The sequence below is a fragment of the Halichoerus grypus genome, chromosome 10 (genome assembly GCF_964656455.1).
Source record: "Halichoerus grypus chromosome 10, mHalGry1.hap1.1, whole genome shotgun sequence".
Classification (NCBI taxonomy): domain Eukaryota; kingdom Metazoa; phylum Chordata; class Mammalia; order Carnivora; family Phocidae; genus Halichoerus; species Halichoerus grypus.
In genome coordinates, this window is record NC_135721.1 from 109624157 (window position 1) to 109642589 (window position 18433).

At 56.8% G+C, this 18433-nt stretch overlaps 2 protein-coding genes and 1 long non-coding RNA gene across 6 annotated transcripts in view; 2 read left to right on the forward strand and 1 right to left on the reverse strand.

Annotated features, from left to right (window-relative positions):
- SIGLEC1 (sialic acid binding Ig like lectin 1) overlaps nucleotides 1-7135 on the forward strand; it is a 23407-nt gene extending 16272 nt beyond the window's left edge. Inside the window, exons 14-22 of the mRNA XM_036093350.2 lie at nucleotides 429-680; nucleotides 992-1261; nucleotides 1353-1604; nucleotides 1918-2220; nucleotides 2821-3081; nucleotides 3830-4132; nucleotides 4392-4494; nucleotides 4877-4946; nucleotides 5655-7135. Coding sequence (XP_035949243.1) covers nucleotides 429-680; nucleotides 992-1261; nucleotides 1353-1604; nucleotides 1918-2220; nucleotides 2821-3081; nucleotides 3830-4132; nucleotides 4392-4494; nucleotides 4877-4946; nucleotides 5655-5762 — 1922 coding nt within the window. The 3' untranslated portion in view covers nucleotides 5763-7135. The remainder of the gene's footprint in view (nucleotides 1-428; nucleotides 681-991; nucleotides 1262-1352; nucleotides 1605-1917; nucleotides 2221-2820; nucleotides 3082-3829; nucleotides 4133-4391; nucleotides 4495-4876; nucleotides 4947-5654) is intronic.
- Nucleotides 3401-12930, reverse strand: LOC118536490 (uncharacterized). Its single transcript, XR_013441970.1, has 2 exons — nucleotides 12771-12930; nucleotides 3401-4716 (listed from the first exon to the last, which is right to left on the reverse strand). It is a non-coding gene; the product is annotated as an uncharacterized LOC118536490 (long non-coding RNA).
- Nucleotides 12446-18433, forward strand: part of ADAM33 (ADAM metallopeptidase domain 33) — a 17065-nt gene continuing 11077 nt past the window's right edge. For all 4 annotated transcript variants that reach the window (XM_078057009.1, XM_036093357.2, XM_078057010.1 and 1 more), the window contains exons 1-3: nucleotides 12446-13139; nucleotides 15200-15279; nucleotides 17546-17622. In XM_078057009.1, the coding sequence (XP_077913135.1) occupies nucleotides 12671-13139; nucleotides 15200-15279; nucleotides 17546-17622 (626 nt within the window). In that variant the 5' untranslated portion in view covers nucleotides 12446-12670. The remainder of the gene's footprint in view (nucleotides 13140-15199; nucleotides 15280-17545; nucleotides 17623-18433) is intronic.

Sequence of the window (18433 nt, forward strand, 5' to 3'; positions counted from 1 at the left end):
GGCGGGCTGAACATAAGGACAGTCTCCGTTCCCAGCCTCCTTTAGGGCAATCGACTCCAGACTTGGCTCTTATGGAAGAGCCTTTTTTAGAAACAGATGTTTGCCTGGACGTCCAGTGGATAAAGCTAATCAGAAATAGAGGGGGGTGTTCAAGGAGAAAACACCACAGGTCAGGGAGGCTTGCGTTCTCCCATGTGCCCACTAGGGTCAGGGAGGGCTCAGGGCACCCGGGGGCCCTGCAGAACCCTGCTTGGGACCACCTAAGAGATGGTGAGCTGTTTCCCAAGCTTGACCTCGAGCCCCCAGTAAGGGTGGGCCACCTGTGCCTCCCAGAGGCTGAGGGGCTTCCCTCCCTCATGGAGACAAGTGGCTTGCTTTACACAGCTTCACAGTCTCACTGGTGTCCCCGTGCCCTCCTCCCTCCCCAGCTGTGAGCGTGCAGGTGTGGCCCAGGGCCGTCGTGCGGGAGGGGCAGTTGGTGAACTTGACCTGCCTCGTGTGGACCGCCAACTTGACCCAGCTCACCTACACGTGGTACCGGGATGGGCAGCAACGCCCAGGTGCCCACTCCATCCTTCTGCCCAACGTCACAGTCACGGATGCTGCCTCCTACCGCTGTGGGGTGCTGACTCCGGGCCAGGCACCCCACCTCTCCAGACTTGTCACTCTGGATGTCCTCTGTGAGTTTGGTTGGATGCAGGGTGGGGCAAAAAGGAATGACGGCAGCCCACAGGGATCAAGGGCATGGCCAGAGCCCCAGAGATGTCCAACCCAGGAACTCAGTCCCCATCCATTCGATGAAGCCCGGGACAAGGAGGGCTGAGTCAGGGGTCAGAGGGGATAGGTTCTTCCTGGGCAGAGGAGCATGGCCCCAGATTGGGCAATGGGGGGCCCGTGGGATGGGGAGCCAGGGCCCTCCTGGTTTGAAGGCCACCTGCCAACTGGCCTCCTCGTTGCGGTCTCTGAACCGTTTCCTTTGGTGTCCCTGTAGACGCACCCCGCAGCCTGCGCCTGACCTACCTCCTAGAGAGCCGCGGCGGACGGCTGGCCCAGGTATTGTGCACCGTGGACAGCCGCCCGCCCGCCCAGCTGGCCCTCAGCCGCGCTGGCCGCCTCCTGGCCTCCTCGACCACAGCCTCTGTCCCCAACGCCCTGCGCCTGGAGTTGTGGGAGCCCGGGCCCAGCGACGAGGGTCTCTACAGCTGCTCCGCCCACAGTCCTCTGGGCCAGGCCAATGCCTCCGTGGAGCTGCGGCTAGAGGGTGAGGCCGGCCCGGGCCAAGCCCAGCAGGGGAGGAGGGAGCGGCTGTGGTATCTGGCTGGGCCTCGCTGACCCTGGTCTCCCTGGGACAGGTGTGCAGGTGACCCTGGCTCCATCCGCCGCTGTGGCCGAGGGGACCCCCGTCACAGTGACCTGTGAAGACCCTGCTGCCCGCCCACCCGCGCTCTATGCCTGGTACCACAATGCCCATTGGCTGCAGGAGGGGCCAGCCGCCGCCCTCTCGTTCCCGGCGGCCACACGGGCTCACGCGGGTGCCTACTCCTGCCAGGTCCAGGACGCCCAGGGCACCCGCAGCTCCCGGCCCACCGCCCTGCAAGTCCACTGTGAGCCGGGGTCCTTGGCTGGGGGTGCCGAGGCTGAGAGCGGGCGGAGGGCACTTCTGGGCCTTCGTGGGGGTGGACGCAGGACTGTAGCGGACCTCAGAATGGGCAGTTGGGAAAAGAAGGACACAGGTGATGAGAAAAGAGACCCTAGAGTCCTGTGAACCCTGCCTGGGGGAAGCTGCCCACGAGGTGTCACTTCGAGGAAGTGACCTTTTGTCCAGAGGCTTCAGCCTCCCCAATGCCAGGCAGGTAGGCCGTGGATGGTCCAGGGGTTCCCAGCAAGGCCTCCAACTATGTGCTGTCATGCCCCCAGATGCCCCTCGGGATGTTGTCCTGTCATCCTTTCGGGACTCCAGAGTCAGCTCCATGGCCGTGGTGCAGTGTACTGTGGACAGCGAGCCACCCGCTGAGCTGGCCCTGTCCCGCGATGGCAAGGTGCTGGCCACCAGCCTTGGGGTCCACGGCTTGGCATCCGGGACAGGCCACGTCCAGGTGGCCCGCAATGCCCTGCGGCTGCAGGTGCAAGACGTACCCTCAGGTGACAAGGACACCTACGTGTGCACGGCCCACAACTTCCTGGGCTCAGTCAGCACCACAGGGCAGCTGCAGGGAGAAGGTGAGTGGGCGAAGGGGGCGGAGAGGGGGCTCGGGCACGGCGGCGCTCCCCCAACAGGGCCTGGCTGACCAGAATGGGTAGCTAGAGCCCTGCCCCATCTGACGGCAGCGGCACAGCTCTCCCTGGAGGCAGGTGCCCAGTCTGAGGGGAAGAAACGGCCTCACCCTTGGAGCGGTCCCTGCAGGTGTGGAGCTGTAGCAGGGCGCCTTGGGTGCAGGGGAGACGGTACCCCGTCCTCACAGAACCCAGGCTGGAGAGGAGGCACAGACCCGCCCTGGGGAAGCCTGGGGTGGGAAGAGAGACACAACCCTACCTTTAGGGGGCTCAGTGTGAGGGATGAGGTGGAGCCCCACCTTTGGGGAGTCCCATCTGAGAGCAAGATACAGCCCCATCCATCAGAAAGCCCGGTTTGTTAAGAGAGACACACAACCCTGTCCCGGAGGTCCCCAGTGCAAGAGATCTCAGTCTTATGGGAGAGACACAATCTCACCTTTGGGGGGCTCAAATCAGAACAGACCTTCCCATAATGCACCGAGGCCTCTCAGATGCCCAGATGCCACCCAGAGGCTCCCTGACCGCCTCCTGGTCCTCGGCCTGCAGGCGTGCGTGTGGTGGCCGAGCCGGGGCTGGACGTGGCTGAGGGTGCACCGCTGAACCTGAGCTGTCGCCTCGCTGGTGGTCCCGGGCCCATGGGCAACTCCACCTTCGCTTGGTTCTGGAATGGCCAGCGACTACCCGTGGAGCCTGGGCCCACCCTTGTCTTTGCCCACGTGGCCCGCGCCCAAGCCGGGGCGTACCACTGCCAGGCTGAGCTCCCCAGTGGGGCCACAACTTCTGCTCCAGTCATGCTCCGTGTGCTGTGTGAGTAGGACACCCCCCCGCCCTCCCGGCCTCAGTCTGCCCGAATCTCCCCTGCCCACCTCAGGTCCTCCTCTTCTGTCTGCAAAGAGCAAAGACTTCACAGGGGTGGAGACCTGGGTTGGAGAACTCCCGCTGACTGCTTGTGGGACCTTGCACACCCCTGCCTGGCTTTCCTCACGTGTAAAATATCAGCCCCCTCGCCCCATGAGGAGTATGGAGAGCGAGTGCACCCGGAGTGCTGGGTCCCTGCTCCATCCCTCATCCAGGCCCCTCGCAGCATCAGCCAGCTGTGGCTGCAGTAACAAGCTACTCCAAAATATGGAGCTTCAAACAACAGCCGTCATGTTTGCTCACAATTCTGGGGGTCAGCAACTCGGGCTGGGCGGAGCTGGGCAGGTCTTCGGTGGTCTCACCGCGTGTGGCTGCCGTCGTCCAGTTGCTGAGCTGAAGCAAGATGGTGGAGGATGGCTGCATCCTCGTGGTTGGCAGCTGGGGCTGGCCTGGGCTTCCCACAGGGTTGTGTTTGTACGGGGGCAGAAGCAGTGAGGCCCCCTTGAGGCCTAGCCCTGAAGTCACATAATGTCACTTCTGCTTTCCAGTGGTCAGAGCAAGTCACAGATCAAGGAGTGGAGGAATAGGCTCTTATCTGTTAGTGCAGCGAGCTGCAGGCTCATCCTGCGTGGGGCCTGGGAGGGGAGGAATTGGCGCTGGTTTTCTGCAATCATCATGCCCCTCTGTGTTCCCACAGACCCTCCCAAGATGCCCACCATGACGGTCTTCGTGGAGCCTGAGGGTGGCATCCAGGGCATCCTGGACTGCCGAGTGGACAGCGAGCCCCTAGCCAGTCTGAGCCTCCACCTCGGCAGTAGGCTGGTGGCCTCTAACCAGCCCCACGGGGCTCCTGCAGAACCACACATCCGTGTCACGGCCACCGCCAATGCCCTGAGGGTGGACATGGAGGAGCTGAGGACCAGTGACCAGGGCGAATACGTGTGCTTTGCCTCCAATGCCCTGGGCTCTGCGTCTGCTTCTACCTACTTCGGAACCAGAGGTTGGGGGGGGGTCCATCTCCCAGGCCCCTCTGTAGAGAGGCCTAGCTCTCCCGTCCAAAGGCTTCCTTCTGAGGTCTTCCCTGAATCCTTTCTGCTGTAGTCAGTTTATCTGACTAGTCTAGACTGGTTGCTTGAAGCGCCGTTGCGTGGGAAAGCTTCTGAGATAAAGTGAGGGCTAGAATAGTTTTCATCTTGGAGGGGGGAGCATCGGAGGCCTGGATCCATAGCCGCCCCCTGAGCCTCACCCTTGTATTCCAGCCTTGCACCGCCTGAGTCTGTTCCAGAAGCTACTCTGGGTCCTGGGGCTGCTGGTGGGCCTCCTCTTCCTGTTGTTGGGCCTGGGGGCCTGGTATGCCTGGAGGTGGGTTCAGAGCTGGGGGGTGGATGGGGTTACCTTGCCCTCCCCCCTTCCCCTCAACATTCCCTCATGTCTCTCTTACCAGATGCACAGGCTCCATACTTCCTAGCCTGACCCTCTTCCTCCCACTGCTCCAAATTTGGGAATTGCTTCTAGAATCACCTTTACATCCATCTTGCTGTAGTTTTCTTTCTTTATCTGGACCCCATCTGTGTAAAGAAAGGGCTGGGAGGGAAGGAAGAAAGATAAGGTCCCCCACTCCCCACAAGGCTCCCACCGCTCTGTTCAGCGAGCAGTCTGGGGCTAAGGACTTGGGGTCGGGGGAGGGAATGGGGGTAAGCAGGGGGAGGGGAGAGACCCTCTGAGTCCAATCTTGTTGTTGCAGGAGGCATTTTTATAAGCTGAGCATGGGTGAGAATTTGGTGGAGATGACTTCTCAGAAGGAGACCGTGCAGGTATCCATCTGCCATGCGGGCCCAGGCAGACACGATGCCCGGCTAACCCACCGTGCGGGGCTGGCGCCTAGAGACCGCTCTCATATATAGGATGGCCCCTGGGACTAGGGGGAGACTGGGGAGAGAATACAGAGAACCAGGGACCCCTGGAAAGACAAGGAAGCCACATTCTAAATGGAGCACCCAACAGTCACGTGTTTGCTCGCCGGGGACTTCGGGCATACAGTAGGCCAGTGTGACTGCTGGCTTCTCTGTGGGAGCTGCTGGTGGGGCTGACTGGGGCAGACGTTCTGAACGTAGCAGTTTCACTTTAACTTCCAAGACACATCTTGGAACACAGAACCCCACCTGTGTTTTGGGTTCTCTCTTCCCCACTCCGGAGTGTGCCCATCATCTGGGCGGGGTTGAAAGTCTGTTTTCCCTTCCCTGTGATGTGTCCCCTTCTGCAGATCATCCAGTGGGTGGGCCAGGGCTCGCAGCCTCATTGCCATCCAGGCACAGGCTCACCAGTCCCCTTGGGACCCCCACCCAAGGATTGGGGTCTAGGGAATGCCCTTCAGAGTTTGAGGTCAGGGAATGACAGCTCCCAGAGTCCTCCTTGTAACCAGAATTTTCTCTGCGGGAAGCTCATTGATCCTGATGCAGCCACAGGTGGGACCTCGTCCCGTGCTCTGCCCCTGGGCTGACCTGTCACACTTCTACCCTCAGGAGGAGGAGGTCACCGGAAACTGTGATGACTTGGGCCTCATGAACAAGGCAGCGTTGAATCCCGACTGCCTCTGTGGAAACAACTCTACAACATCTGATTTTCAATGACCTGGTTCCAAACCTCTTGCCAAGAAAAATGGGCGTTGAGAGTGGAGGTGAACCCTAATTTACCCAGGAGGGTGATGACCCTGGGGCACTCTGAGGAGAAACGAGTCATGGTCATGTTGTCTACTTGTCTTTTCCTTTTCTCTGGATCTGATCTCTCCCTTTATCTTCCAATGGACTGCCCCTCACATCTTTTTCCTCCAAGCCCACCCTGGACTTTTTGGATGGGTTAGAAAAGAAGAGGAGCTTCCTATATCCTCACAGGCTGGCAAGAGCACTCTGTAGTAACTGGAATAGAAGTTAGGCTGCTCTAACAAGAGACCAAATACAGTAACTTCAACATGAGGGAATTTTATTTTTCTCTCCCATACTAATCTGGGTATGCTATGGTAGTTTAAGGTATCAGAATACTGGATCCTTCTATCTTATTTTTCTCCAACCCTGAAATGTTACCTTTGATTGTGAGGTTCATGGTGGCCCCACTGTGTTCACATTCCCTCCAGCAAGAAGAGGAAGTTGAAGGCACACCCATTCCCATTGTGGACACAACCCAGAAGTTGCGGGTCATTTCCACTCACTCCCCATTGGCTAGAGTTGAGTCACGTGGCCACCTCAAGCTGCAAGGGGTTCTGAGAAATATAGTTTTTATTCTATTTCCAAAGAATTCCCAACCATGGACTCATCCCTGAGACTTCTGACATTGGTGGGAATGCTGCCAGCCAGCCACATTTTTAGTGCCCATCTCCTGAAGGCCAGGACGTGTCCCTGGTCATTCTGTTCATGGGCTTCCCAGAGGAGGGAGTCCCTCTCACACATTAAGACCGAGGAAATCAAGATGTTCTGGCGCTCCCTAGGGAGAGGGTATGCCAGGCAATGGGGTTGCCTGAACAGGCATTTTATCAGGCCCCTGGAAGAAGAGGGGCCCCCATTCCTGTCCCCAGGGAGCGTGGAGAGCATCCTTATTTCTGCTCCAGGTACAGCCCTCTCCGTGATCAAGTGGGCTCACTCGGTCTTGTGTGCCAGGGGCTGTTAAGTGGAATGAGGTTCACAAAGAAGGAATGACTTGCTCCCACGACGTCAGTGCCTGAGAGGAGGCAGCTCTTGGACGGGCTAGTGCCTCCCCTCACAGCCTGGTGGCAGATGGAAGGAGGTGCAAAGAGCCCGCATGGAATTTGGGTTGAGAAACCTGGAGGGTAGTGGGGAGTTGTCAGAGGGGCTAACAGGTTGGGAAGAAATTGGAGGCTGAGTAAGCTCCATGTAACATGGCCGGGAGCTTCCTGGCCCCAGGTCCCATTCCTTGTAGTTCCTGATTGCCAGACTCTTCCTGGGAGCCTGTCTGGCATGTCCACCCAATAAACATCCAACCTATGACGTAACTGGAGTGAGTCTCTTTCTTGCAACCCAAACGGCTGCACTGGAACACGGAAGATCTAACTGTGAATGCAGCTCATTCTGGGAGACTGCCTGCTGGAGGTGGTCAGCAAGTGCAAATTACATGACATTTGCCACAAACTACCTATGCTCAAGAGATGTGTGCTCCTTCTTGCTCCGTGAGGCTCTAGGTGCTGCTCACCTCCTCTGGTCACATCACCAGCACCTTGCTTGGCACGCAGTACGCGAGCACTTAGTAAGCACTGGTTTGTCTACATTGTTGTCCAGGGGGGTGGGGCGGGGGTGGAAAGTGTGCACCCAAATGGGTGTCCCCAAATGGGACAGAGACAGAGCAAGCCAAATGCAGCCAGATGTTCTTAAGCTGTCCAGGGAAGAGAGGGTGTGGGGAGGATTGCTTCTGTGCATCTCCGAGGGGACATAGGTCCACCTGGGATTGGAAGGTTCTCAGGGGGGCTAGTTGTGTCCCCCCTCAGAGGTCTGAGGCACCTCAAGACTTTTGAAATAAACTTTTAATTCAAGTGTGACACACATACAGAAAACCACACACACTGTAAGTATACATCTCGGTGACTTTTTGAAAAGTGATCAAGCCCATGTAACCAGCACCCAGATCAAGAAACAGACCATTACCAGCACCCCGGAGTCTCCCTTGAGCTCCCTCCCAGTTGCAAGCCCCCCGAAGTTAACTTCTATCTTGCTATCTAACACCAGGGATTTGACTGGCTTGTTTTTGAATTTTATATAAATGGAATCATATAGAATGTCCGATGACTTTGGAAAACTGTCACATTATCTATTAAAGCTGAAGCACTTCTGCCCTATAACCCTGAAATTCCACCCCTGGGTAGCTACGCCAAAGGATGAAGGGCTCTATCCACTGTGAGGCTTGTAGGAGAATGTTTACAGTCACCCTGTTCTGGGTCATTCTTCAGAATGCGTCTTGTTTACAGATGGTGGATGTCACCCAAATTACGTGAGCACTTCAAAGATTTAACTCTCCCTGGTTAGCCTTCTTCCCAGGACACTTCCCAGTGTCCCTCGGGAGAGTGACTCCAGCAAAGCCACTTGAGACATCATCTTTCCCACAGCGGCTACTTGTGGGATCCATCTTCTCAACTTTGGTCTGGTGGCCCCATACCCTCCTTGGCAACCTCCAAATAAATAGCTGCTCTGAGATTTCTGCAGAAAATTCCTCGGATATACTTGGACATAGCTCATCCGGGTTGGGAAGGCATCCACTTTGCAAGGATGACTCCAACCCCCACCCACCTTGTTTTATTAGCACTGACCCTGTGCCAGGCAGTAAACAAAGCCCCAGACCCCATGGAGCTCAGGATCTGGGGGGAGAGAGACAAGGAAATGGGCAGGGAGAGGTATATGCAGGGGACAGTAACCAGGCTTTAGGTCAGGAAGGACCCCTTGACAAACAGGCACCAAAGCCTATGTCTGCAGTGGGAATAGGGGCTCACCAGTTTGCTATTTTCTTGCCCGAGAGGACCCTGATGTCCACAGTGAAGCCTCCCCTCCGTGTTCAGAGCCTGGCTGCTCGGGGAGTCTGTTCTGCTTCCCCGGCCCCCAGCTCAGTTAGGGCTCAAGCCACCTCCATGTCCTCACTTGTCAGGCTGCACATTTGGTGTTGTCCCATCTCTGTGATTTCTGGGGCTTTCTTAGCTGCCTCTCTCTTCTTCCTCTTCAGGACTCCTTTACCATGGTTAGGACTGTGTCTCCATAATTTCCCCTTCCTCAAGATCCACGTTTTGTTTTGGAATCTCTAGTTGTGTTCCTGGTTAAAGATGGAAGCCTAGATCTCCCTGTCCACCCTGATTCTTCTCCAAATCCTCCCTAAAAGAAGAGATAGCCAAATGCACCCAGGGTGTGATAGGATGCTTTGCTTTCTGCCCTCCACCCCTCTGCTCATGTAGCAGGAGGATCAGGGAATTCTTGCTGCGAGGGTGGCCTCTGCTGCTGGTGGCACCCGTGGTGACCCCATTTACTCATCCACAGAGGGAGGGGTTGATGTCTCTCCAGCCTGCCCATACTGGAGCCCCCAGCATGACCGTCCATGTCTATATTAGGTCTGGTTCCCCAAGATGAGGTTTCATGTGCAAGTGATGTCAGGCTGTGCTCCAAGGGGGAAATCATTAAACGGATGAAAGGAGCAAGACAGGCGAAGGCAGGAAGCTGGGGACACACGCACACAAATGTCCACAGTAACATCTCAAAACTAGGAACCACCCTAATGTCCAGCAACAAGAGAATCAATGAAAAAAATGTTATATTCACACAATCAGATGCTAGTTAGCAATGAAAATAACTGAACTAAGCCACACACAAAAGCTGAATGCATTTCACAAACTGTGAAAAATATTTGCAACTCACATTCCAGACAAATCTCCCTTATATACATAAAGAGTTCCTTCAAGTTGCTACAAGAAAGACCAACAGCTCAGTAGAAACATGATTCAGGGAACAAGACATACAAATGGCTCTTAAATGTTTGAACAGTTATTCAAGCTCACTGCTAGGAGGAACGCAAATTAAGACTGCACTTTCACCTTCAGACATGCGTGTCATGGTTTGAGAACTGTGTTGGTAAGGTTGTGGGCAAAGGGGCACTCTAGATATTGCTGGCACGACTGTAAATTGGCACAAATTGAAGGGCAATTTAAGTGTATCCTCCCAAGTCATGAAAACACATCTTTTGACCCAGGAATCCCATTTGTAGGAAATCATCTCACAAATGAGTTTATGTATAAAATTATCCATCACAGGGACACCTGGGTGGCTCAGACGGTTAAGCGGCTGCCTTCAGCTCAGGTCATGATCCCAGGGTCCTGGGATTGAGCCCCGCATTGGGCTCCGTGCTGAGCAGGGAGCCTGCTTCTCCCTCTCCCTCTGCCTGCCGCTCCCCCTGCTTGTACTCTCTCTCTCTCTCTGTCAAATAAAAAATAAAAAAATCTTTAAAAAAAGAAAAAAGAAAATTATCCATCACAGCATGGTTTGCAATAGCAGAAGGGCTGGAAACCATTTATATGCCCAAGAGGGGACCATACGAATGAGTGGCAGCATTCAACTATAAAAAATGGTGGGGACGCGCACCCACTGGAATAACTAAAATTAAAAAGATTGACAACACTAAGTGCTGGCAAGGATGTGGAGGAAATGGAACTCTCCTACCCTGCTGGTGGGAATGCAAAATGGTACACTCGCTTTGGAAACTAGTTTCTTTCAAACTTAAATATGCCCTTGCCATGTGACCCTGCCCTTCTACTTCTGGGTCTTCACAGATGAGAAATGAGAAATGAAAACATAGATTCATACAAAAACTTCGCAGAAATTGTGTAGCAGCTGCATGTAGGAGAGTCTCACGCTGGAAAAGACCCCAAATGCCTGACTGGAGAATAGAGAAAGCATGCTTCCCTCAGCCCATGGAACATACTCAGCACTACAAGAGGAAACAATGTCAATGAATCTCAAAAACACAGAGGGAAGAAAGCCAGACACAAAGAGTACATGCTTTACAACATTTATATGAAGTTCTGGAATAGGCAAAACTTAACGTATAGACACAAAGCAGATCAATGGTTGCCTGGGGGGCTGGGAGTGGGAGAGAGTAACTGGGGAGGGGCACAGGGGAACTTTTTGGGGGCGATGAAAATTGAAGCCAGCATCCACCTTGTCAGTGCAGTTGAAAGAGTGAACACTAGACGTCTTATTGCCTCCAGGCATGGCTGGACTGGACCGGCCAAGGAACCTCCAGGAATGCAACCCCGCTAGCTTACAAGTAGTTAATCAGCACTACCCTAAGGATATTATTACCGGATGTACCTAATGAAACCTCTACCATAAAGAACAAATATACTTTTCAGATTCCAAGTCTCTTGAGATGAAAAAGACCTCCCAGGGGACCGGACGAAATGACACCAGGGCACCTGCTAACATGACCTCCTGGGCCTCCAGTCAATGACACCCACCTTCTCAGGACAGCCCTGCCCCAAATTTTGCCCTTAGAAACCTTCACTTGCAAGCCATTGGGGAGTTTGGGACTTTGGAGCCTTAGTTTCCCATTTTCCTGGGTGGTGCCATACCAGTAAACAGCTTATCTTTCTTCACTGCAAAAGCTCAGTGTCAGTTTTATTGGCCTGCTGCCCATAGGGTGGACAAACTCTCCTACCTGATTTGGTTACAGAACTTTGTATCTGGATTATAGTGGTGATTACAAAGGTGTATGAATTTATCAAATTCATCTAACTGGATACTTAGAACAGGTGCCCTTTATTTTTTTAAAAGATTTTATTTATTTATTTGAGATAGTACGAGCAGGGAGGAGGGGCAGAGGGAGAGGGAGAAGCAGGCTCTCCACTGAGGAGGGAGCCCGACCCAGGGCTGGATCCCAGGACCCCCGAGTAGCCACCCAAGCGCCCCCAGGTGCACTTTATTGTATGTAAATTATATCTTAATAAAGTTAACTTAAAAACCTGAAGTAATAATAATAGGATAATAGTAATAACCATAAGACCACTCTAAATGCACTGATATGAAGGATCTCCAAAGTGTCGTAAGTGGGGGAAAAAAGTGCAGAGTAATGTTAATCAGAGGAAAAAATAGGTCTGTATTGTCTTGGGTGTGCATAAAATAATCGAAAACCTACACAAGAAGCTAAGGATAGTGGTTTCGCGTTGGTTGGGGGATGTGGGTTGAGAGGAGGGACAGAAAAGGGAGGGATGATCCCTTAACATCTTAAACTTTTGATGTTTGAATCAGAACAACATAGGTTTCCCTCGCTGCTGGAACTCTTCCTAAGGGAACCTCCGCATTTGTTCTCAAAAACAAATAGATTTGCTTAAAAGCTAACATCCCTTGTGGGGCACCTGGGTGGCTCAGTCCGTTGAGCGACTGACTCTTGGTTTCAAGTCAGGTCATGATGTCTGCTAGTGAGATTGAGCCTAGGCTCCCCGCTCAGCCGGGAGTCCGCTTGAGATTCCCTCTCCCTCTCCCTCCTCCTCTGAATCCCCCCCCCCAAACAAACAAACTAACAAATAAAATCTTTAAAAAAAGTTAACATCTCTCACTATCAGAATACCGTGTACTCGCTCTCCGAATTTACTCAGTACACAAACCTTTTAAAAAAGAAACAGATGTTGCCAAAGCAGAAAGCAGAAAGCAGAAAGGATCCCCCACGTCTGGGAGTCTGTGGCTTTGTGCAATTGTTCCCTCTGGCCACCACTAGGGACAAGGGCTGCCCCCGCCCCCACCCGGGCGCCCGCGCGGCCGCCACAGGGGCTGGCGGCCACCGCGCGGCGGCCCCGGCGAGCTCCGGGCAGCACCTGCTCCTCGCGGGCGCCCGCCCCCCTTCTCCTAGGCCCACTTCCGCCGGGTTCGGACCAGGGCCCCCTCTGGGCAGGCTTGGGGAGCAGGCGGGGACAGAGGTCCGCCCAGGGGACGGCGGCGGCGGCGGGGGGCGCTCCCTGCGCAGACCCGAGGCGCAGCAGGCGGCCCCCAGCCCTGGCCTCTCCCCCATGCACCCCCAGTGGCCCTCACAGGCCCTTCCGAGGGGCCCCGCCCCATCCCCTCTCCAGCCCCGCTCCGCCCCCGCGGGGAGAGGGCGCGGGGACCTACCCGGCGGCTGGGCGCTGGCGGAGCCCCGAGGGGCCGCACGGATTCCGCCGGCCCTGCTCCTGCGCTTAGACGGCCGCTCCGGCTCCCCCTCCCCGAGGGCGCGCGGGGTCGGGCGGCAGGGCTTGTGGGGGCCCCGTGCGGGGTGGCGCGGGAGGGTCGGGAGGCTGCGGGCCGGCTGCTCTGGGCGTGCGTCGGCGCGGATCCAGCCGGGGCGGAGCCGGGGCCCGGCCGCCCGCAGCCGCCGTGTGGCGGCCGGGGCGCTCCCAGCGATGGGCCGGGGGGCCCCGAGAGCTCGAGGGTCGCGGGCGTGCCTGCTGCTGCTGCTCCTGCGGCTGCCTTGGCCGGTGTGGGGGGCCGAGGCGTTTCAAGGTGAGTGGGACGTGCCCCGCGGCGCAGGGGAGGTCGCTGTCCGCCACCGCGGTGGCTGGGAGGGCAGGGAGGGTCTCCGCAGGACCTGCGCAGGGACTCTCAGCTGTCCTGGGGCTGGCCTTGGGGCCCAGACCGACACACTCTGCGCAGCTGCCACAGTGGCAATGGCAAAGCGGGGGGCGGGGGGGACCGGGGGGCGGCGATCCCCTCTGAGCAGCCGCCCGAGTTCCCAAAACCCTCTGCCAGGACTCTTGGCCTTGACCAGCCCTAGACCCCATGCACCGATGTGCACGTCCCTGCACCTCCATCCCTGAGGCGCAGCCCACGGGGTCCCAGGAGTCCCTGCTGTGCCCTCACCCTCCTGCAGCCTCCCTGCTCATCCCCAGTAGCGCAGGGCCGTGGGGTTGTGTGTGTGTGTGTGTGTGTGTGTGTGTGTGTGTTTTGTTGATCCTGTTGCCTTGTTTGGTGAGATAATGAAGGGTGCTTCAGACAGAAGGGGCCCTGGGAGTTAACCTCCACACGCCCAGTGCATAGGAGGACTGGCCAGTCCTGTACCCTGTATGGGAAGTGGCCTCTGGAGGGACTGGGAGGACACCGGACACTGGGGAGGAGGCAGGAATGGCCCTGCTGGGCTGGTCAGCCTGGGGGCACTGGGTTCGTTCGGGAGCACTGTCCGGGAGTATCCAATAGAGATAGGGTCCTGTTCTGTTCTGGGGCCCTGAGGGGGTGGGATGAGAGCCCTCATGCCTTTGGGGACGGCTGCTCCCTCCTCCTCAACCTGGGGTCAGGAGAGGGTGAGATGACCCCTGGGAGGAGTGGAGAGGGCCTTTGTGCTCCCCAACACCGCATTGGCTCCCTGAACCTCATCATCACGGCTCCATCTCCGCCCCCCTCCCTCCTCAGGGGTGCCATGAAGAGAACCCCCAACCAGCACGCACACCTGCGCACAGGCCCACCCTCCCCTCTCTACCTGGGAAGCCTAGGGCCAGCAAGAGGTAGTTCTCCACACCCAGTTAAGTCCTCTCTGGGCTGGTTGCCCCCGACTCCTCCCAGATTCACTCAGATCCCTCCCCCACCGTAGCAACTGGCTCATCCAAGCAGGGAGGGCTTCCTGGGGGAAGGGGACTCCTAGAGGTGCTGCTATTCCGGGTCTTTGATGACCGGGTCTGGGGGAGAGGATGGAGGAAGAGAAAGGAGTTGGGGTGGACTGGCCAGAGCTGGAACACTTCCGCAGTCAACCATCTCAGCGTGGAGTCAGGGCTGGCTGGGTGCTGGGTGGCTGTCGGTTCTGGGAGCTGGGCTCACTTCCCCAGGGATTGTGTCAGAGGACAGGGAGGGCTGCCTGCAGGCTCTGGGCTGCCTGGGGCCTGGCTCCTGCAGGGCGGGTGTGGCAAGAGCCTCTGGGACCCAGTGTGGGGTGGGGGGCTGGGAGCATTCCAGGGGAGCATTCCAGAGCCTTCTGAGTAATGCTTGGCTCTGGTATTCCTCCAGAGCCCCCTTAAGCATGCCCGGCCTGGGAGCACTCAGGCTCTGTTCCCCAGGCCTCCCCACCTTGAAGATCCAGGGAAGGGGCTTCTGAGCTAGAGTCCCCGGAAGTCCCGCTTCCAGCATGAAGCCCCCAAGGGGAGCTCTGGGCAAGGTGGGTCTCCCCAGATATCTGGCTGTTGTTTTTCTCAGATGGCGGAGACACAGGCATTCTCTCTTCACAGATCTCTCACCCCAAAGGCATCTGCTGCCCAGTCTAAAAATACCCAAGGCTGCGTCCCCTTTCCTTTCCCTTCTGCACTGGGGGCCTTGGTCTCTTCCTTGTGACCTCTGACCCCCAAGCCTCCCCCAGGTCAGTGGGGCTCCCACTTCCCCAGCTGAGCTCCTCTGTCTCTCTTCTGCCACCTCCCTGGTTCCAAGGATGCTCCAGGGGCGGCCACCCTTCTCCAGGCTACACCTTTGAATGTTGAAGATAGAGTCTCCTATTCCACCCAGCTGATGTCCTGTAACCTCATCCCTTGGTCGTCCCCACCCCCCTATGTTCCCCCTCATCTTTTACTCTGTCCTCCCCCCAGGAAACAACCCTGGAGAACCAGTCACCCTGCACTGGGTCCCGGATGCACGAGCCCGACGCACGGTCACCCTGGAGGAGCCGGTCAGTGCCAGCTCATCCTTCCCTCTGCAGGAGCCCAGGGTCTCCCAGCCCCTTTGCCCCTCCTCATTCAGCGTGGCAGTTTGGCTGGGGGCCTTCCAGGAGGGTTGGCAGGTGGGGGTGGGGAGATCTCTGGCTCACATGAGCCTTCACACATGGAAGTCATTTTCAGGCTTCCTCCCCCACCTCCCCCTGCTCCCTCCCTCCCAGAATTATTCAGGCCACCCCCACCCCACCAGGCAGAGGTGGGGCCAGAATCTGTGGGGCCTGAAACTTTTCAGGGACCTCTTTAAGAAAACCCCCAAATATCTTCCTTTTGCCCAGTTTACTAGAATGTGTTACCCTGTGGACACATTGCTGTTCCCTCCAGGAAAACTTCAGCCTCCCTGGCTCATGCAGAATCCACTTCCGGCCAGGGGGCACTGGTCACTCTCCGAGTGCCCCCCAAATGCACCTGATTTTGCTTCTCCAGGATGCTCTGCCCCAGCTTCCTGCCAACACCCACCCATCACACACTTCCAGAATAACCGTGTCCCCATCTGTATGTGTCACACAGCTGTGCTACAAACCAGGAGGCCAGTGCCCTTGGTATCCCCATTTCACAGAGGGGCAGACGGAAGCCCAGAGAGGTTGGAGAAAGTGCCCAAGGTCACACAGCCTGAGACCAGAAGCCCAGAAGCCTGAGGCCCACTAAGGTCTGAAAGACTTATAACCATTGACCAGTGTCCCCCCCCCCCCCAAGTCTAGAGAGCCCTCTTCATCCTGAATTTTCAGGCAAGAGAGGACAACCTACTCTCTAAGCCAGCAAAGAGGAAGGCAGGACGACAGTGTCACGAAGTCTAGGAGGGCCCCATAGGCCCAGCAGGCTTTAACCTAGGACCTTCACTGGGTCCCCCAGACCCCCAGGGGCCCCCATTCAAGCGGGCCCAAGCTTTGAATTGGTTGTCCTAGACATCACTGGCAGAGGGGAAGGCTAGGGACATGCTGGAGTCACACTGACTGTGGTCCTCCCTCCTGGTCCAGCCTGGGCTGTGATGAAGAAGGGCATCCCAGAGGGCATTGCTTTCCCCTGCCTCCAGGAAGCCTGCCAAGATGAGGACAGTAGACAGAGTTGAGGCAGGGAGTCCTGTCCAAGTGGCAGGAAATACCCACATTTCAGGTTAGGGATGGGGTGCTAGGTGAATAGCCGGGTCACCAAGAGGGCAGGAGGGGCAAGGACAGGAGGGGCTGCAGAAGGACAGAGAGAGGGGAGCCGGGCAGGGGTTGAGGTAGGAGGAGGCTTTCCATCTGGGGCTGCTGTCTGTGCTTGGTGCAGACCTTTCTCCATAAAGTAAGTGGCATTCCGGCCATGTGAGCTCATGCCTGGGGCCTTGGGGAGGTCTCTTGGCTGGGGTGGGGGAGTTGTCTGCTCCCACCTGCAGAGAAAAGGCCCCCAAAAGAATCTGAGCCCCTTGGCCTGGGGCCCAGCCCAGTGCATGGTGGGATAAAAGGGCAGGGCTAGCAAGGGTGGGGCCAGCATTCCGAAGACACAGCAGCTCTCCACGAGGCTCCGGGTCGGCTCCAACTCTGGGCCCCCAGCCAGGCAGAGTGGACAAGGAGGGGCAGATGGGGTAATCCCGCAGGGTGGGAGAGGCAAAGAGCCTATGGGGAAGGAGAGGCTGGCCCAGGATGTTTTCCTCTTGGCCTGGAATGGGGGGGGTTAATGTTTACTTCACAGGCTCAGTGAAGCAGGTGTGGGGCAGGCCTTCAGGAGGCCAGGGAAATTTTCGGTTGGTCGGAATTGGAGGAAGAGGGAGTAAAGTCTGAATTCTACAGGGAGTGGGGAGCAGCAAGATACAGAAACAAGAGGCTGTAAGGATGCCTGAGCCTGACTACCCGACGCTCCTCCACCCAATGTCTTCAGGACGCCACTGTCCTCCCCACTTAGAGGAAGGCTTCTGGCTTCTGGCTGTGAAACAGGAGGGAGGGCCAGAGGAAGGGCCCAGTCACCTTGTGTAAGGCAGGATACCTTTCTGGGACCCCTTGTCTCATCTCTCCGGAGGATGTGGTGTTCACCTAGCAGGCTGGGTCAGATGCCTGTTGTTAGAGCCAAAAGCATCCCGAGTTTGGGAACATATATGCCTGCATGTTCTCACCCCCACCCCCACCCACACCTGCTGTGGCAAGTGGGGGAGGCTACTGCCCCCTGCCTCCTGCGCTCTCCCTCACCAGCCAGCTCCCCATCCCAGCCCTGAGCCCATCCCTCAGCCCTGCTCTCCTTCTTGCCCAGGTCTCGAAGCTAGACACAGGATTGGTGGCTTTGAAGGCTGAAGGGCAGGAGCTCCTGCTGGAGCTGGAGAAGAACCAGTGAGTACCAGGCTGGGGAGGAGGCTAGCAGCCAAGAACAGCCCCCCCTCTCCGGGGGGGTTGGTGTGGGGGGCACTGAGGGGAACACATGAGAGAGGCTGGATGGGGCGAGGGCCCCAGAAGCAGAGGTACAGGTGACAAGAAGAGTCATGCCAGCCCATGACCGGCTCCCTCAAGGCTGAAGTAGGCTGCTGAGGCTGGGTGAGCCCTGCTCTGGGGCTCACTCCTTGTTCCAGCCCCAGGAGCACCTTGTTAGCTTCCTGCCAGAAATGAGTGAGCATCACCCTGTGGGTGCTCAAAGGATGTGCTTAGTCAAAAGAGAATCCAAGATGGATTCCAAGGATGGGTAGGTGCTCTGGGCTGAGGGATAGCAAGGGAAAAGGTGCTGTGGCTACCAAGTCCAGACACATTCAGGGGGAGGCAATTTGTCTGGCTTGTCTAGAGGGTCTCCATCGGCAGGGAGGGGAGCAGCATGAAATGAAATTGGGAAGTCCCAGTAGGACCAGATCACAGAGGCCATTTTAAGTCTGAGTGTCCAGGATGGGCCAAAGCCAAAGATTCTGAGCTGGTGAATGAGCAGGCAGAGATGGGCTGGGTGGGGTGGGTGTCCAAGATGGAGTGTGGGGTCTGGAAACCATCCAGATGGAATTACCAATAGCTATCATTCATTGAGTGCTTGCTTCCTCAGAGGCATTGTTCCAAGCACTCTACACATGTTGACTTCTCCCCCATGGAGCCAGATGGACCAGGAACACATTCTAGTTCCACCACATTTAACCACAGTTCCTCTGAGGCTCAACGTCCCCACACA